General features: G+C 40.7%; 1 protein-coding gene across 1 annotated transcript in view; it reads right to left on the reverse strand.

Moving 5' to 3' along the window:
• Positions 1–6061: 6061 nt before the first annotated feature.
• The window catches only part of LOC102753782 (hepatitis A virus cellular receptor 1-like), a 70860-nt gene continuing 60327 nt past the window's right edge, over positions 6062–16594 (reverse strand). The window contains 4 exon segments of the mRNA XM_015565643.1: positions 6062–6162; positions 8317–8352; positions 9398–9512; positions 13084–13139. Coding sequence (XP_015421129.1) covers positions 6062–6162; positions 8317–8352; positions 9398–9512; positions 13084–13139 — 308 coding nt within the window.

A 16594-nucleotide genomic window follows, 5' to 3' on the forward strand; every position in this document is an offset into this window, starting at 1 on the left:
TCACAGATCTGGAGGAAGGGGGAGATGAACAGATAGAGCATAGGGGATTTTTAGGGCAGTAAAACAACTATTCTGCATAACACTATAATGGTGAATGCAGTCATCACGCATTTGTCAAAAGCCATAGAATGCACAATGCAAAGCATAAGCTATGGATTTCAGTTGACAATGATGTGTTAATGTCGGTTCATCAGCTGTACCAAACACACCTCACTTAGGCAAGATTTTGATAGTGGAGAATGATAAGCGTTTGGGGGAAAGGAGGGTAGTTCTATGGACACTCTCTGTACTTTCTACTCAATTTTGCTGCCAACCTAAAACTCCTCTAAAAATAAGTTTGTTGAGAAATGTGTGCATCAGGCATCCTCCAAGTACTGCTTTAGGCTCAGCATGTTCAGCATTTGCCAGACAGAGCAAACCCCATCTCAGCAGTCCACAGTATAAAACATAAAAGGTTACTTTAGAGCAAACCCTCCCAGGCCAAAGGGACTTTTTCTTTGCTTATTTTTACAACTTGTGGAAGAAAACCTTTAATTCTTAGGAAGCCATAGGACAGTCAGCTAGACAGCTGTGGGCTGGCTTCCTGAGAAGCTTTCAAACACGTGGCAGCGTCCATTTTTTCATTCCCAATATAATGCTGTTGCCATGCAAGCCAGACACAGGAAAGATCTGCTATCACCCAGCGTCTGCCCACCTGTCCCAGCCCGCTGTTGATATTCTTCTGTTTTAGTCTGAATCTTTTATGCTTTCCCTTCTTCACACAGAACAAGGACACAAGCTCTCACCTTCCCTCGTCAAGCCTCTCCAGCTCAGTGGTTCTCAGCTACACATTGAAATCATCTTGGAAGATTTTTTTTAAAAATGAGCCTATCTGGCCCCACAGCTGAGATTCTGATTGACTTGGTCTGGGCATGCGTAGTTGGCCACGCTTCCCAGGTGATTCTAATGTACAGTCAAGGTTGCAAAGCACAGGTCTCAGGAAGTCCTTGAGGTGCACACAGACTCCAGCCGGTCATATGAAGAGAGTTCTTTCTATCTCATAAAACAAGTTTTAAAAACACTCAGCTCTTTCAACAATAAAAAAATTTTTAAAAACACTCAGCTTTCCTCTCCAGTCCCCACCTCCCCCCACTCATTCCCAGCACACACAGGGAGGTTCTAGGAAACATTCTTTGAATTTATTCCCCAATTTTTATAGTCACGTAGAAAGCACCTACTATGTGTAAGCTGGGTGCTGAGAAACTGCATACACTTCCCTCAGAGTGCTCAGTATACAAGGTGTCCTCAACCCACACATCTCTAATGTTATAGGGTCACTATAGTCACTATTTATGCTTGTAGTTTGGACAGACTCCATTTGACAAGCCTTTGTCCTGTCTCAGAGGCTGTGCCAGCCAGAAAAAGGAAGGGGTGTGTGTCTGTAATTCATCCAGATGTGCCCCGCATGCTAGGTAGGGCCCTGGTCTCGTGTAGAATGACCCAAGCTGGGCAATAGCACCGTGCCTGGCATATTCGTCCAGTAGCTAAAGAGGGCTCCACAGAAGTGTTCACAAGGTTAATTCTGCCATGGGGAATGAGGTCCTGCAGGACTGGAGAGGTGACATTTGAGCTGAGCCTTGAGGAATAACACAGCCAGTGAAAATACAGGCGGCATGCTCTCCCAACAAGTGGGTTGACCTACGGGGTGGAGAGTGGGTATCTGAGGCAAATATCACAACCAGAGAACATCTCTCCACTATTCTGAGCTGCAAGTTTGGGAAGAGTGGGTTCAGCACTACCCAGCCCAGTAGATCAAACTCTGACACCCCATCCTTCTTCTTCCAGGACCCCTCTCCCAAGGCCAAAGTGCCCTCACACAGCCCTGTGAAAAGCCCCTCACTGCCAGGATGGAACTCTCTCCCCCTATCCTTCCCCTACATACCCTCTTCTGTCACCCCAACCAACCAAACTGTCTTTTTATATGTAAACTTAGAACAGTGCCACTGAAGCACGTTAATAAATGATTCATCTCTTTTTGGCATAATGTGGTGATGCATAGCAGGTTTAAGCCTTAATATAGAAAGTGTTTTGTTTTCTAAGAGTGGGACTCTTTTCAAACGAAGTGTTCATAGGGCCCTTTGTAGCCACGTGGCTGTCAGTCTTTGAAACACCGTACTTTCTCCCTCTCAATGCACAAGCTTCTTCCTGCCCCGAGGCCCGTGCATTGGGTGGATTCCTCCAAGAGGGTGCCTTGTTTGGTTTCAACTCAAATGTCACCTCTTTCTCAGAGGCAGTCCCTGACCAACCTTCACCACTCCCCATTCACATCCCTCACACCCACAGGCATCCTGTGTCACCCTGATTTTCAACCAGGGGTGATGTCTCTCAGGAGACATTTGGTAACGTCTGCAGACATTTGCAGTTGTCACAGCTGGAAGGGCACAACTGTCCTCTGGTGGGTAAAAGTGAAGGATGCTGCTAAATATCCCACAATACACAGGGCAGCCCCCAGCAACAAAGGGTTATCTGGCTCCAGATGCCATGGTTGAAAAGCCCGTTCTATCACCATGTGCTCATTCTCCTCAGTATTTATTGGTAGCAGAATTGATGGTTTGTGGGGGGATCCTTATTAAATGGGAGCTTCTTAGGAAGTGGAGTTCAGGGTTGTGCTCTACTCCACCCCCAGCACTTACCGGACCGCCAGGCACACCTGGCTCTCAAATCTTGCACCGCCTGCCCTTGTCCAGGGAATCCACCACAAGCTGAAGATGCCAGGCCCCAACTGATGAGCCTGAGAAAAGAAGTCAGTTTTCAAAATGAAAACAAAAATCACATTTATTGGTATGGCCTTAATTACACCCATGTCCTAATGTCCCAGGACAGATTGTAGAAAATGAAATCTCAACTGTTTCAAAGGATCAAAAACAAAACTCAATACATTCTACAATATTGATAAAATTACAGAAAATATTAATATTAGCTAAATGCCTCCCCCTTCCTTCCTTCTAACCCATTCTTCCTCTCAGTTATTGACAGTTATTTTCTACAGCATTAAATCATAGCCAAATTACCCAATATCAACTTTTCAAAAAATATTATTCAGAAAGAGTGGTACTCTAGAACAAGAGACTTATGAATGTAACACTGTTGAAATTATTTACTGAGCATTAATACTAGACCTGCTATTACCAAAAACTCAGCCAAAATAAAAGCCCTTTGCATATCTATAATATTTTTCACTTTTCAGCCTTCTCACAAATAACATGGCGTCATCATTAGAGTTACCCCTAGGAGCTGATGTAGGTATGGAACTATCTCTAATAGATATAAAAATGAAGGCATGAAGAACAACTTGCCCTAAACTAATCCAGTGTTACTGGTAAGAGTTAAGATAGAAATCAAGTCCTAGTTCTAATTCTGTATCCCCACACCCTCACAGGCACGCCAGCAGCCATCCTTGCTCATGGGTTTCAAACAAATTTTGGAAATTCTGGATTAAACAAAGTTAACCAGACTCCCAGAGCCTTTAATGTGCCATCATACATCTACAGGAAAAGTATGGAGACTGGGAGAGGCAGCATAAATTCAAAGGCCCACAAGTCATGAAGCAGGTTAACAAACGTGAGCTGCAGTTTAGGCAAGGGCTGGTGGGCTAAGAGAATGGGATGCCACCTAATGAGGCCCTGATTGCATAGGAATGCGGTCCAATGTTGCCAGGTCTTTCCAGAAAAACCAAAATCTGGGCTTTAATATGAAATCTCTGTTTATGCATGTTGTTTTGAATCTAAAAGAAAAGCACTGTAGCCCTAGCCAGTTTGGCTTAGTGCATAGAGCATCGGCCTGTGAACCTAAGCTTCCTGGTTTTGACTCCAGTCCAGGGCAGGTATATTGGTTGCAGGCTCCTCCCTGGCCTGGGCCCTGCAGAGGGCAACCAATCGGTGTGTTTCTCTCACAGCAGTAATTCTCTTTGTCTTTCCCTCTCTCTAAAAATCAATGGGAAAATATCCTCAGGTGAAGATTAACAAAATAAACATATAAATAACAAATAGAAGAAAAGCACTGTAGCTTGAACAAGATTTTTTAGACCATATTAGTCTCATTCTATTTGGGAAACCCAGTAAATAATGCGTAATAATATTATTTGCCCATTTAACCTTTATTCAGAGGTGCTATTAATTTTCTAGAATTCTGTTGTTAAAAATCGTGCCTTTAAAAACAAGCCCTCCTAGACCACTATGGTGTGAGTAACACTGAACCCCATGTGTGAATTAATTCAGGATTAACTCAAACTGAAATTATTACCCAGCTCTGTGAACTATTCATGTATAGATGTTTCTGATACAAAGAGAAAAAATTAAAAGAAATGTTTTTGGTGGCTAAAAATATCCTTACAAATAAAAAGCAGTATCTACAAAGTGCAACAAAACCAGGCAAAAAAATAAATAAATAAGTAATAAAAAAATAAAAATATCCTTACCTTTTCAGCTTTAACTCTCCTGGCAAACCCAAAATTTTAATTCTATTGTGAAGAAGGAATAGCATTGGAATTTGATATGAAAAAAAAACAGTCATCCTTCCATAATACTTTTTTTCTTAAATTTATTTATTTATTAAATTGATTGGGGTGACATTGGTCAACGTGAACATATAGGTTTCATGTGTGGATTTCTATGTTACAAGATCTGTATATTGCACCATGTGCCCACCACCAAAAGATAAATCTTCTCCTGTCACCTCATATTAGGATCCCCTTCTCCCCCAACTCCCTTCCCTCTGGCAACCACCATACTGCTATTTGTATTCCTAAGTTTCAATTTTATGTCCCACATATGAGTGAAATCATATGGTTCTTAGCTTTTTCTGTCTATTTCACTTAGCATCATGTTCTCAAGGTTCATCCATGTTGTTGCAAATGGCTCTATATCATCCTTCCTTATGGCTGAGTCGTATTCCATTGTGTATGCGTACCACATCTTCTTTATCCAGCCCTCTATCGCAGGGCACTCTGGTTGTTTCCATGTCTTAGCCACTGTGAATAATGCTGCAATGAACATAGGGGTGCATATATTTTGCAAATACATGATTTTGAGTTTTTCGTGTATATATACAGGAGTGGGATTGATCATATGGTAGCTCTAGTCTTAATTTAAGTGGTTGGGAACAATTTAGAATTTCAGTTGAAACTAGCAACACTCTCAAATAGCACTATTATATCTGCAAACTTACTTTTCTAAGCAGAAAGCTCTTTTCCCTGTTCTCTCCTTTTAGTTTTTCCTTTTATTTATCTCTGTCCTGCATCATCCTAAAAATTAGTTTGGATTCTCTGACACTGGTCTATATGAGGGCCTGGAACTATGACACAGATGTAGCAAAAGTAGCATACATGTGTTAAGTCACATGGCAATTGATTTTCTTACCCTGGTATTTACTTGGTCCACTTAAACATCCTACCTTCTTCTAACTACTAAAAACCCCATACTCGTCCCAGGGAAAGCACTTAAAACCTTATATTTTCAGAGCCAAAAAAGAAAAAAAAAGATCTAATGGGTAACCACACTAACTTTATTTCCCCACCAGGTAAATAAAAACTTGTGAACCTCCATGATTTGAAAGCCCACAGTAACTTAAGAAATTTAACATTATGAGTTGCAAGATAAGAGATGCTTCCAAGTGAACTCATTTAAGTACCAAATCAGATTTTCTGATTTTAAGTCCTATTCCAATGTTTTTGACAGCTATGGTGACCAAAGTATTGGTTCATTTATTGTCTACCCAATGAGAATTCTTGATGGATCCATGATTCATAGGGTCTAAACAAAATATACAATTCTAAAATGTTCCGTTCGGATTTGGGAGAGAGCTCTGCTATGCCAATTTTTGTATAAAAAATTAAGACTAATTACCAATAAGGGTGACTACACACAGATGAGCTAAAGGCACTCTAACCAACATCACTGACATGTTGTAACGCCATGGAATATTGACAGAAAAATCATCCTGGAGCTGAAAAGGACAGACGTGGTGAGTTCTGGTCATTGTCTTCTGCAGTCAAGGGCCTAAAGCCTTGGAGAACCGCTGGGTCTTAAGGCACGTTGTGAAGATCGTTCTTAAAGTAGATACTTTCATGTGCTTGGTAGCGCACTGCAGTTTCGTTTTGCGAAGTTCCCGTCTGAGGTTCTTCACCACAAAAAGAATAACATGAGTAAGTGAAAAGCAGATCATTTCTAAATAACGAGCAGCACGTTTGTCTATTTGCAACACTAGAGCCCCACTCACACAACTTATAAAATGACTATAGAAGATTCCAGAGTTGTAAATATTAAGTTGTGGGAAAGTTTGTTTAATAAGCAGGATTGAAAAAAAAATAGCAAAGCAAAACCTAAGACGTATTAGACTATTGTCCTTCAAGAGATCCATGCAATAGAATACAACAGTTGAAAATCTAAGACAGTTGTCAGACATGAAATGGAAGTACTAAATCAAGATGCATATTCACAAAGGTGGATATGAAATGGTTTGGCTGGTGTATTTCCAACTGTGGATTGTGCTCTTTAGAGAGGGTTATTAAATCTATATAGTTGTCTACTTCCTGTATTTAGGATAAACAGAATACAAAATATCAGAGTGTGTTATGTAGTAATATAGTGTTGTTTCACATAAGTGTGTACTGGATCATGATGTCAAAAATCTTACTGTCTTTATGGTCAGAATGGGAAAGCCATGAGTTAGATGACTTCCATAATACACTCACCCAGCAAATGTATAAAAAGGCTATGTGTAGAGTTTTGATATAGCTGCTGTTTTATAATTTGTGCACAGTGATGGTTTTTATTACCTGAGCCTGCCCAGAAATGATATGAAATGTAGAGTCTTCTCTCAACTCAGATAATTAAAGCAACCAGGCATACATATGGGAACCAGTTTAGGTGTCAAGAGTTCAAAATGAGTCAGCGTGAAAGAGCTGCCCCAAAGGTGTCATCATAAATGCGCTCTCTCTCTCCTTCTCTCTCTCTCTCTTGTTTTTTCTTGCTCTTTTATATTTTATAATATTTTCTACATTGTTTCTTTTATAATTGATAAGTGGGTGTAAAGAATATGTTGATAGGAAAAGGGCAAAAATCAACTAAAAAGAAACTTAAAGAAAATATTGACAGTGAAAAGACAGGAATCATGTTTTTCTGCCTTAAGGAGTATTCTTTTTCCTTCTATTGCTGGAAGCAGGTAGTCAAATCTTCTATAGTATGGGTTCTGGACCCTAAAAGACCTAATATTGAGTCTTTTATCTGCTGTATGGTATGAACTTGGATGTCACTTAATGTTTCTGAACCCGACTTCCAATGTGTAAAGTGAGAATAATAGTGCCTATCTCACAGGTTTATTGCTATGTGGGCTTTATTGCAATAATAGAAGCCAACATTTATGGAGCACTGGCAATATGTTGGTTATTGTTCAAGGCAAAGTCTGTGGATTGGCTCATGGAACTAAGACATAGAAAAGATTGACATCCAACAAAACAGAACTAGGAATAATGAATGGCACCCTCAGAGGGATGGCTGGTGAATCAAAGAAAGACCTTGCTTAAAGCCCTACCTGCACTAAAAGAAGCAGGCTACTTGGTATTGGTGGGAAGTACTGGTTTCATACCATTACAGGTGTTTGTTTAGATGGCCACAGGAAGTGGATGGAAGTAAAGGAGATTTAAGTTTTAACTGGGCAATAGGTTAGATTTACAAAAATTGTACATCAAATGCTTATGACGCCAGATATCTAATGTAAAGCAGCAGAGCATGCTGGGTGTGGAACGACAGGGGATGGGGGACTGCTTCAGCCTGGAGTTGTCTTCCTCCAGATCCTTGCCAGTGGCCTCCTACTCCATCAGGCTCACTCACACAGCCCACTACCCTCGTCTACATCCCCCATGCTATCTGCCTGGAAGCACTAAAAGGACCCTGGTGACTTGCTTCTATGTTGTGTCTGTTTCAGTCATCGCTTTCAGTAAACAAAATACTGAATGACATCAAGAACAAACCAAACAACTCATTCCAATGTAATTTCATCAAACACTATTGAGATTTAGTTCCCTTAGTCTGAGAGTTTAGGATTGAAGTGCTGTTTCTGTAGAAGTTCATGGCACAATTCCATGTAAATATAGAAAGCTAGCAATATCACTGGAAGGTGTGGATAGTGATGAGGCAGCCACTGAATTAGATTTTTCAGGATCCAGGGTGTAAACTGGAGAGTTCAGGAGAAAGAGGAGAGGAACAGAGAGAATTATTTATTTATTTTTATTAGAGTAGAAACATCAAAAGGCATTGACACAAACCCTTCAAGCTTACCTTCTTTGCAACACCTTTATTTTCCCACACAAATATTCTAAATTGGGGAAGAGGTGAAGAGAAAATAAAACATGTCAGTCAAAGAGTTTATGAGATCTTTTTCTAACCATGTACTAGCATATTACTTCTGCTATTACTTTAATATAAACGAAATCTGTACAAAGCCAGAGGCGGAAAAAATTAAATTTAGAAGAATGTTTTTGTTTATTAATATGTTTTTATTAATTTTTAGAGAGAGGAAGAGGACGAAGAGGGAGAGAGAGAAATATTGGCTGCCTCCTGCATACCCACTACTGGGGCAGCCTCCTAAAAGCTCTCTACTGGGGACAGAGCCCAAAACCCTGGCATGTGCCCTGATCAGGAATCAAAACAGCAACTTCTTGGTGCAGGGGATGACACTCAGCCACTGAGCCACCCTGGCCGGGCTAGAAGAATGTTTTTTAAAAAAGGAAAACAAACAAAACTCAGACTAGGGCTCTTCTCTGTAACTGCTGACTCAGTAGGACCCAAAGAAGCCCCGGAGTGCAAACTATCTCATGTTTATTAATGGTTTAGTGTATTCACACATGTGCCCAAACTGACTTTAATGCAATTATTAAGAATTATATTTCTTTTTTAAAAATGGATGATTGTGGTTCATCCATGGAGGCCAGCCGCACACACACGTACTCATACAGAACTGGTGGATGGCTAGTTTTTGAAACCTGTTGGTCTAGCCTTGGCCTGAAATCTGTTTCCCTCCAATGTCTCATTTTCCTCTTCAGCTGAGTGTTGTATTATCCTTCATGGGGTCTTGAGGGGAAAGGAGTAGGAAGAGTAAACAAATCTGCTTAGTACAGTGGTTTGTTGCCTTCCAAATCCCACCCAACAAACTCTTATTTCTTAGTGTTTTACTTCTCCTGTGGAGAACTTAAATTTCCTTTGTCCTTTACAGGCCAATATTTTTAAGAAAAAACAAAAAAGAACAAGGTTATGAAACAGGGAAGTTATGAGAAATCAAAAGTACGTGGTGTGTGAAGCTCCCTAGACCCAGGCAGTTTAGCTAGGCAGCCCTCACTCTGCACAGCTCTGAAATGACTTACTTGTGGGAACTATGGCAGCCAAAATAGTGAGCAACAATACCATGGCCATAATGGAGAGTCCAATGTAGAGTGACTTGTTGGTGCTCAAGCATGAATTTTGATTCAAGTCCATGTGCTAAGGGAACATCAGCAGATTGAAAAAGCATCTTGTTAGAATTATACACAGCAATCATTTCCTCAAATAATGTACACAGACACATTTATCTTAATTGGCCCTTGTCTACTTCTAGATCATGATGGGTTAGACCAAATGATCTCCTGAGGTTGTAACCATGGTGAAATTGTAAGAGAAATTGAAATTCAATATGTACTTAGGGTATTGGAAATGTTTACATCATGCTTGGAGTGGGATTTATATGGGAGCGAAGTGTGCTCCTTATTACATGTAAATTACCAATATCTTCAAAAGAAATCAATAAGTTATTTTCATAAATATATTCACTTCTGATATTAAAAATGAAAAAAAATGTTCATGTATAAATTAACTTGGTGATGTTATCTGGATGTACTTAATTCATGAATTTGGCCATTGATACAGTCATTTTTTTAACTATAATTCAAGATTCTATTTATGTCTATGTAAATGGACCTGAGCCCTAGCTGGTTTTGCTCAGTGGATAGAAAGCTTTTGCAAGTGGACTGAAGGGTTTCAGGTTCGATCCAGCCAAGGGCACATGCCTGAGTCCAGGCTCGATCCCCAGTAGGGGGTGTGCAGGAGGCAGCCGATTAATGATTCTTTCTCATCATTGATGTTTCTATCCCTTCCTCTCTGAAATCAGTAAAGAAATATAAAGATAAATAGCTAAATAAATAAAAATAAATGGACCTGAAATCAGCTTACTCACAAGTTTGGCCCTGGTTAACATTTAACTTAAAATGCTATGCAATTGATTAAAAATGCAGAATTTTGTTTAAAATCTCCTGGGGTAATTTAGAAGGGATTATCCTCCTAGAACAGTGATGGTGAACCTATGACACGCATGTTAGAGGTGACACGCGAACTCATTTTTTTGGTTGATTTTTCTTTGTTAAATGGCATTTAAGTATATAAAATAAATATCAAAAATATACATCTTTTTTATACTATGGTTGCAAATATCAAAAAATTTCTGACACAGCACCAGAGTTTGGTTAGGGTTTTTCAAAATGCTGACATGTCAAACTCAAAAGGTTCGCCATCACTGTCCTAGAATAAGCCCAAAAATTGCCAAGCATCATGCCAGGCCCCTTTACATAGTTTAGCTCTAATCCTGAAAAGATCCCACAGGGTAGATATTTTAACAGAAAGGAAGATCAGAGAGAAGGATCAAGCCTCTTGGTGCATAAAAGTTTAATCTTTGGAGTCAGAATCTGGCTCTTTTAGTTTCTGTGAGACCCTCAGCAAGTTACTACACTTCTCTGAACCTCTGTTTCTGTGTGTGTGTCAACTCCAGACTGAGTAGGGTCCTTGGGAAAGGAACTTTCAGACACGCCCAGGAAAACATGATGAGAAATAACAGGGTAATTTAGCACTTACGCCACCCATGTTTAAAGGGGAATGGCCCTATCTGGGAGGGAAAAGCTGCATTGGAATTACCTTGGGGGGAGGGGGAGATTAAGTGGTTAGATGGAACATGGGGTTGCTAAAGGAGGCTTTGCTTTTTATAAATATCACATTACATAGAAACTACATGTTTACTTTAGAATGTGCAGCTAAGCATAAGGAAAGAAAAACTAAAATCAACCATAATCCTAACACCTCCAAAACAAACATTGTTATCGTTTTTTATTACATACTCTTTCAGTATTTTCTGTCTAGTGTTTTTTTCTTTTTCTTTCTTTTTTTTAGAGAAAGGGAGGGACCTCGTTTATTAACACTAGTGGACTCCGGGAATAATTTCCAAATCAGAGTGAAGAAACACGCAGAGGGCTTCACTTTTAATAACCTTCTGGGGTCTTTGTCTTGCAGATATGGTTCCGCCCCCTTTCGTGGGCTTACAGGAAGGGCCCCAGGTGTTAAGGTCCCCAGGCCATATCCGATAATCTGTTCTGGGGTAGTGTTCTTTTCTTAACATAAATAATCATTATATTCAATATATACTGTAGTATATATACTATTTAAAGTTAGAGTTTCCCATAATAATCAATAATAATGTCTTCTCATGTCAGTAAATGCACTGAAATAATGACATTCTTAGTGGCAACATGTGGGTGTGTTTAATTAATTAAGTAATTCATTAATTAATCCCTTACTATTGACCACTGAGGTTGTTCATAACATTTTCATGATTATAAATGAACATATTTTCTCATGCATCTTCATGTTTTTGTTCAATTCTTTCCTTACTATAGAGTCCAGGGAGTTGACCTACTGGGTCAAAATACCTGCTGCATGTTTTCAAGATTCCAGGGAGACACGCTGACATCCTCAGAATCAAGGCACAAAAAGCCCATGATTCTGCTGTGACCTGTGATGAACTTGCCTCTAAATTGCTTCTACTCTTTGCTAAACCTAACCATCCTACAGCTAAGATCAAGAACAACCTCGCCATTCAGAATGTGCTTTTTTCTCTTTTGATTTTTTATTATTATTATTTTTAATCCTCACCCAAGGATATTTTTCCATTGACTTTTCGAGAGAGTGGAAGAGAGGGAAAGACAGCGAAATATCTATGTGAGAGAAGCACATCGATTGGTTGCCTCCTGCACAAGCCTGATCAGGGCCCAGGCTGGGAGGAGCCTACAATTGAGTACATGCCCTTGACAGAATCGAACCAGGGACCCTTTGGTCTGCAGGCTGATGAGGCTCTATCCACTGAGCCAAACCAGCTAGAGCAGAATGTGCTTTAAAAAAATCCGCATATAGCAATCTGGCCATATAGCAATATAATAACCATGTCCACGGTGGCAGTTCTGATATTTAGGAGGTATATACAAATTCAGCCCACATCCATCGGATCAATCATGCCATACAAATTGGTAAAATATTTCCATCACTCCTATGCAGTGCAGTGTTCTGCTTTGTAACTAAGGTTAACTTTAACAATAATCTGACCCTACACAAGATCAGCCCACTTTGTCTCAGCTTGAATTTCTCTTGCTATTGCAGGTTGTCATTTCTCACCACTTGTGACCAGTTAACACCTTAACAAGTCATCCTATGGGGAGGTGGAGGTGTAGAAAAACTCTACAGTGGCCCCAAAATTTCTATATAGAAGGCATTTGGGTTGGAAAAGGATATTAGGGGACCTATGTTTAAGCAGCACACTTTCATTTAGATAATATTTTTGTTTGGAACAGCCTCCATGCCATCACAGTGATTCAAAGCATGTTATTCCCCTAATGTTAACTGGAGTCTTCCAGGGAATGTTATGTTAGCTCACTCTCCTTAAACTAGTTCATTCTTTTTTTTGTCCAATTTTTTGGCCAGGAGAAAGTCTGTAGTGTGTGAGTGTTGTGTGTATGTGTGTGAGTAAAACATCATTTATCCGGCATCTCTAACAAACTGGTCTACCTGTATCCATATGAACTTTACCAATTAACCAAAGCACCCCTATTTAAGAAGCAAATTATTTTCTTCTTTGTCTCTTAACTAGAAAGAAGCAATATGTAGCCCAGCCCTTACAGAAGTAATCTCTAAATGTAACTTGCTTCCAGGGGGACATACAAGTGAATATGGCTAATAAAATAGGAAGGAATTTGCTTACAGTTTTATTGCATTGCCAACTGCCATCTGAAAGTTGTGGCACAGTGCTATTCCCATCTGCTCAACAACAAAAAAAACATTAAATAGAATTAAAAAAAATATTGAAAATTTGCTACAAACACTTAGGTATTGGAAAAATGCAGCAGGCATTGCAAGAATTATACCAAGTTACTAGTGTTTAATAATTTATCTTTAAGGTGTGTTTCTTAATCATTTTGTCATGGACCCTGTGAAAATGGACCCCTTTTTTCTTCTTTATGGAAAAGAAATGCATTATATATAAAGTTTTACCTATAAATCAGGGGTACAGAAGCCATTTTTGGAACCAGGTTAAAAATGCCACTTATAGATAGATTATCAATATTTTCATGCCAGTGAAGAACTGTCAATGAATGCCCAGGGGCCATATGCACATCTAAAGATCAAACCACTCTATTCAGAATGGACATTACATTGATCTTACATTAAAAATGTAAGCAGAAGGTACTAAGATATCTAAGACAGGTGGCATGTAACTCCTACCCTATATGTCAAGGTGCCTAGGCTTTGATCCAGAAGTACTTTAGAAAAATACGTGGTACAGCAATTCAAGACCAATAAATCATACTAGAGGCCCGGTGCACAAAAATTTGTGCACTCGGGGGGAAGGGGGGGTCCCTCAGCCCGGCCTGTGCCCTCTTGCAGTCTGGGACCCCTTGGGAGATAACAACCTGCTGACTTAGGCCCGCTACCGGGTGGCAGAGGGCAGGCCCAATCCCTAGGTACAGCCCCTGGTCGGGCTCAGAGCAGGGCCGATAGGGGAGTTGGGGTGCCGCCCCCTGTCACGCACAGAGCAGGGTCAATCAGGGGGTTGGGGAGCTCCCCCCCTGTCACACACAGAGCAGGGCCAATCGGGGGTTTTGGTCGCTGCCCCCTGTCACGCTGATCCCGGGGCCGGGAGGCCTCACGGCTCCGCTGATCCCAGTGCTGGGAGGCATATTATCCTTTTACTATATAGGATAGAGGCCTGGTGCATGGGTGGGGCTGGCTGGTTTGCCCTGAAGGGGGTCCTGGGTCAGGGTGGGGGTCCCCCCTGGGGTGCCTGGCCAGCCTGGGTGAGGGGATGATGGCTGTTTGCAGCTGGTCACACACCCTTCAGGTGGGGGTCCCCACTGGGGTGCCTGGCCAGCCTGGATGAGGGGCTGAGGGCCGTTTTCAGGCTTATGGGTGACTGAAGCTACCAACCTGTCCTTTTTCCTTTTTTTTTTCATTCTAGGCCAGCTTTAGCTCTGAGGCTCGGCTCCAGCTATGAGACTTCCACTGCTGAAAGCAGGTTTCTGGCCTTTGTTTACCCTTCTGTATTTGAAACAATGTTGCGGTCCTGCTGGCTGAAGCCCAGGGTTTTGTTTCGCTTCTATTTTTGTAACATAGCAGTAATTAATAGCCGAAACCGGTTTGGCTCAGTGGATAGAGCGTCGGCCTGTGGACTGAGGGGTCTCAGGTTCGATTCCGGTCAAGGGCATGTACCTGGGTTGCGGGCGCATCTCCAGTGGGAGATGTGCAGGAGGCAGCTGGTCGATGTTTCTCATCGATGTTTCTGACTCTCTATCTCTCTCCCTTCCTCTCTGTAAAAAATCAATAAAATATATTTAAAAAAAAAAAAAAGTGCAGCTGAGAGGCCGGCAAGGCAGGCTGGGAAGCTTTGGCTTCCTCCGTCACTAAAGCAAGCAAGCCTCATGTTAGTTTCCAGCTGCCTGGCTGCCGGCCGCCATCTTGGCTATCAGTTAATTTGCATATCTCGCTGATTAGCCAATGGGAAGGGTAGCGGTCGTACGCCAATTACCATGTTTCTGTTTTATTAGATAGGATAGCTAAAATCCTAATATTAAAGGGTACTAATTTTTTAAGGGCTTTCCGTAAAAACATTATATTTATGTATGCATGCAAAATTTTTAAATGATAAAAATATCTTAATTTTAACTTACTCCTATATTTTAAATAACTAGTACTTTTAGACAGTCTAAACTGAAAATGACATAAAAAGTCTCTCTTCTTGCCTCCAAACTCTACCAATCCCCATACAACTGACTTATAAGTGACCATTTTTATTAGTTTCTTGTTTAGTTTACTTTCTAAAATAATTTTCCTATTTTTCAATAGGGTTGACATACAATGTTGTATTAGTTTCATGTGTAAAAAATAACGACCAGACATCTAAATAACTTACAAAGTGATCACTCAAAAAATATAGTACCCATCTGATACCATACATAGTTATTACGATATTACTGACTGTATTTCTTATGCTATACTTTATATCCCCATGAGGTTTTGTAACTACCAATTTGTACTTCTCTTTTTAATCCTCACCCAAGGACATTCTTTTACTGGTTTTAGAGAGAGAGAGAAAGGGAGAGAAACAGATAGAGAGAAATATTGATATGAGAAAGAAACATTGATTGGTTGCCTCCTGCACATGCCCTGACCAGGGATCAAACCCACAACCTGAGTATGTGCCCTGACTGGAAATCATACCCACCACCTTTCAGCGCACGAGACAATGCTCTAACCAACTGAGCCACACAGGCCAGGCCTCAATTTGTACTTCTTAATCCTGCCCACCCCTTTTACACCCATCCCCCCAAACCCCATCCCATCTGTCAACCATCAAAATGTTTTTTGTGCCGAGACCGGTTTGGCTCAGTGGATAGAGCGTCGGCCTGCGGACTGAGGGGTCCCAGGTTCGATTCCGGTCAGGGGCCTGTGCCTGGGTTGCGGGCACATCCCCAGTGGGGGATGTGCAGGAGGCAGCTGATCGATGTTTCTCTCTCATCGATGTTTCTAGCTCTCTATCTCTCTCCCTTCCTCTCTGTAAAAAATCAATAAAGTATATTTTTAAAAAAATGTTTTTTGTATCTATGAGTTTGTTTCTGTTTTGTTTATTCATGTATTTCCTTTTTTAGATTCCACATATAATTGAAATCATATGGTATTTATCTTTCTCTGTCTGATTTATTTCACTTAGCATAATAGCCTCTAGGTCCATCCATGTTGTTGCAGGTGGCAAGATTTTTATTGTTGTTGTTAATCCTCACCAGAGTCTATTTTTTCCATTGATTTCTAGAGAGAGTGGAAAGGAGGAAGGGAAAGAAGGAAGAGAGAGAGAGACATAAAGAGAGAGAGAGAAACATCTTTGTGAGAAAGACACATCGATTGGTTGCCTCCTGCACATGCTCTTGACCAAGAATCAAACCCAAAACCCTTAGGTGCATGGGTCAATACTCTAATCACTGATTCACATTGGCCAGGCCAAGATTTTATTCTTTATGTGGCCAAGTAATATGTACTGCCTCTTCTTTATCCATTCATCTATTGATGGACATTTAGATTGCTTCCATATCTTGACTATCCTGTATAGTCAAGGCTAATATGCAAATAGACCAAAAGGCAGAACAACCAGAACAATCAAACAACCAGTCACTATGATGTGCGCTGACCACCAGGGGGAGTGCAAGGGACATGGCGGGCAGTGG

The sequence above is a fragment of the Myotis davidii genome, unplaced genomic scaffold (assembly GCF_000327345.1).
Source record: "Myotis davidii unplaced genomic scaffold, ASM32734v1 scaffold18, whole genome shotgun sequence".
Lineage (NCBI taxonomy): Eukaryota > Metazoa > Chordata > Mammalia > Chiroptera > Vespertilionidae > Myotis > Myotis davidii.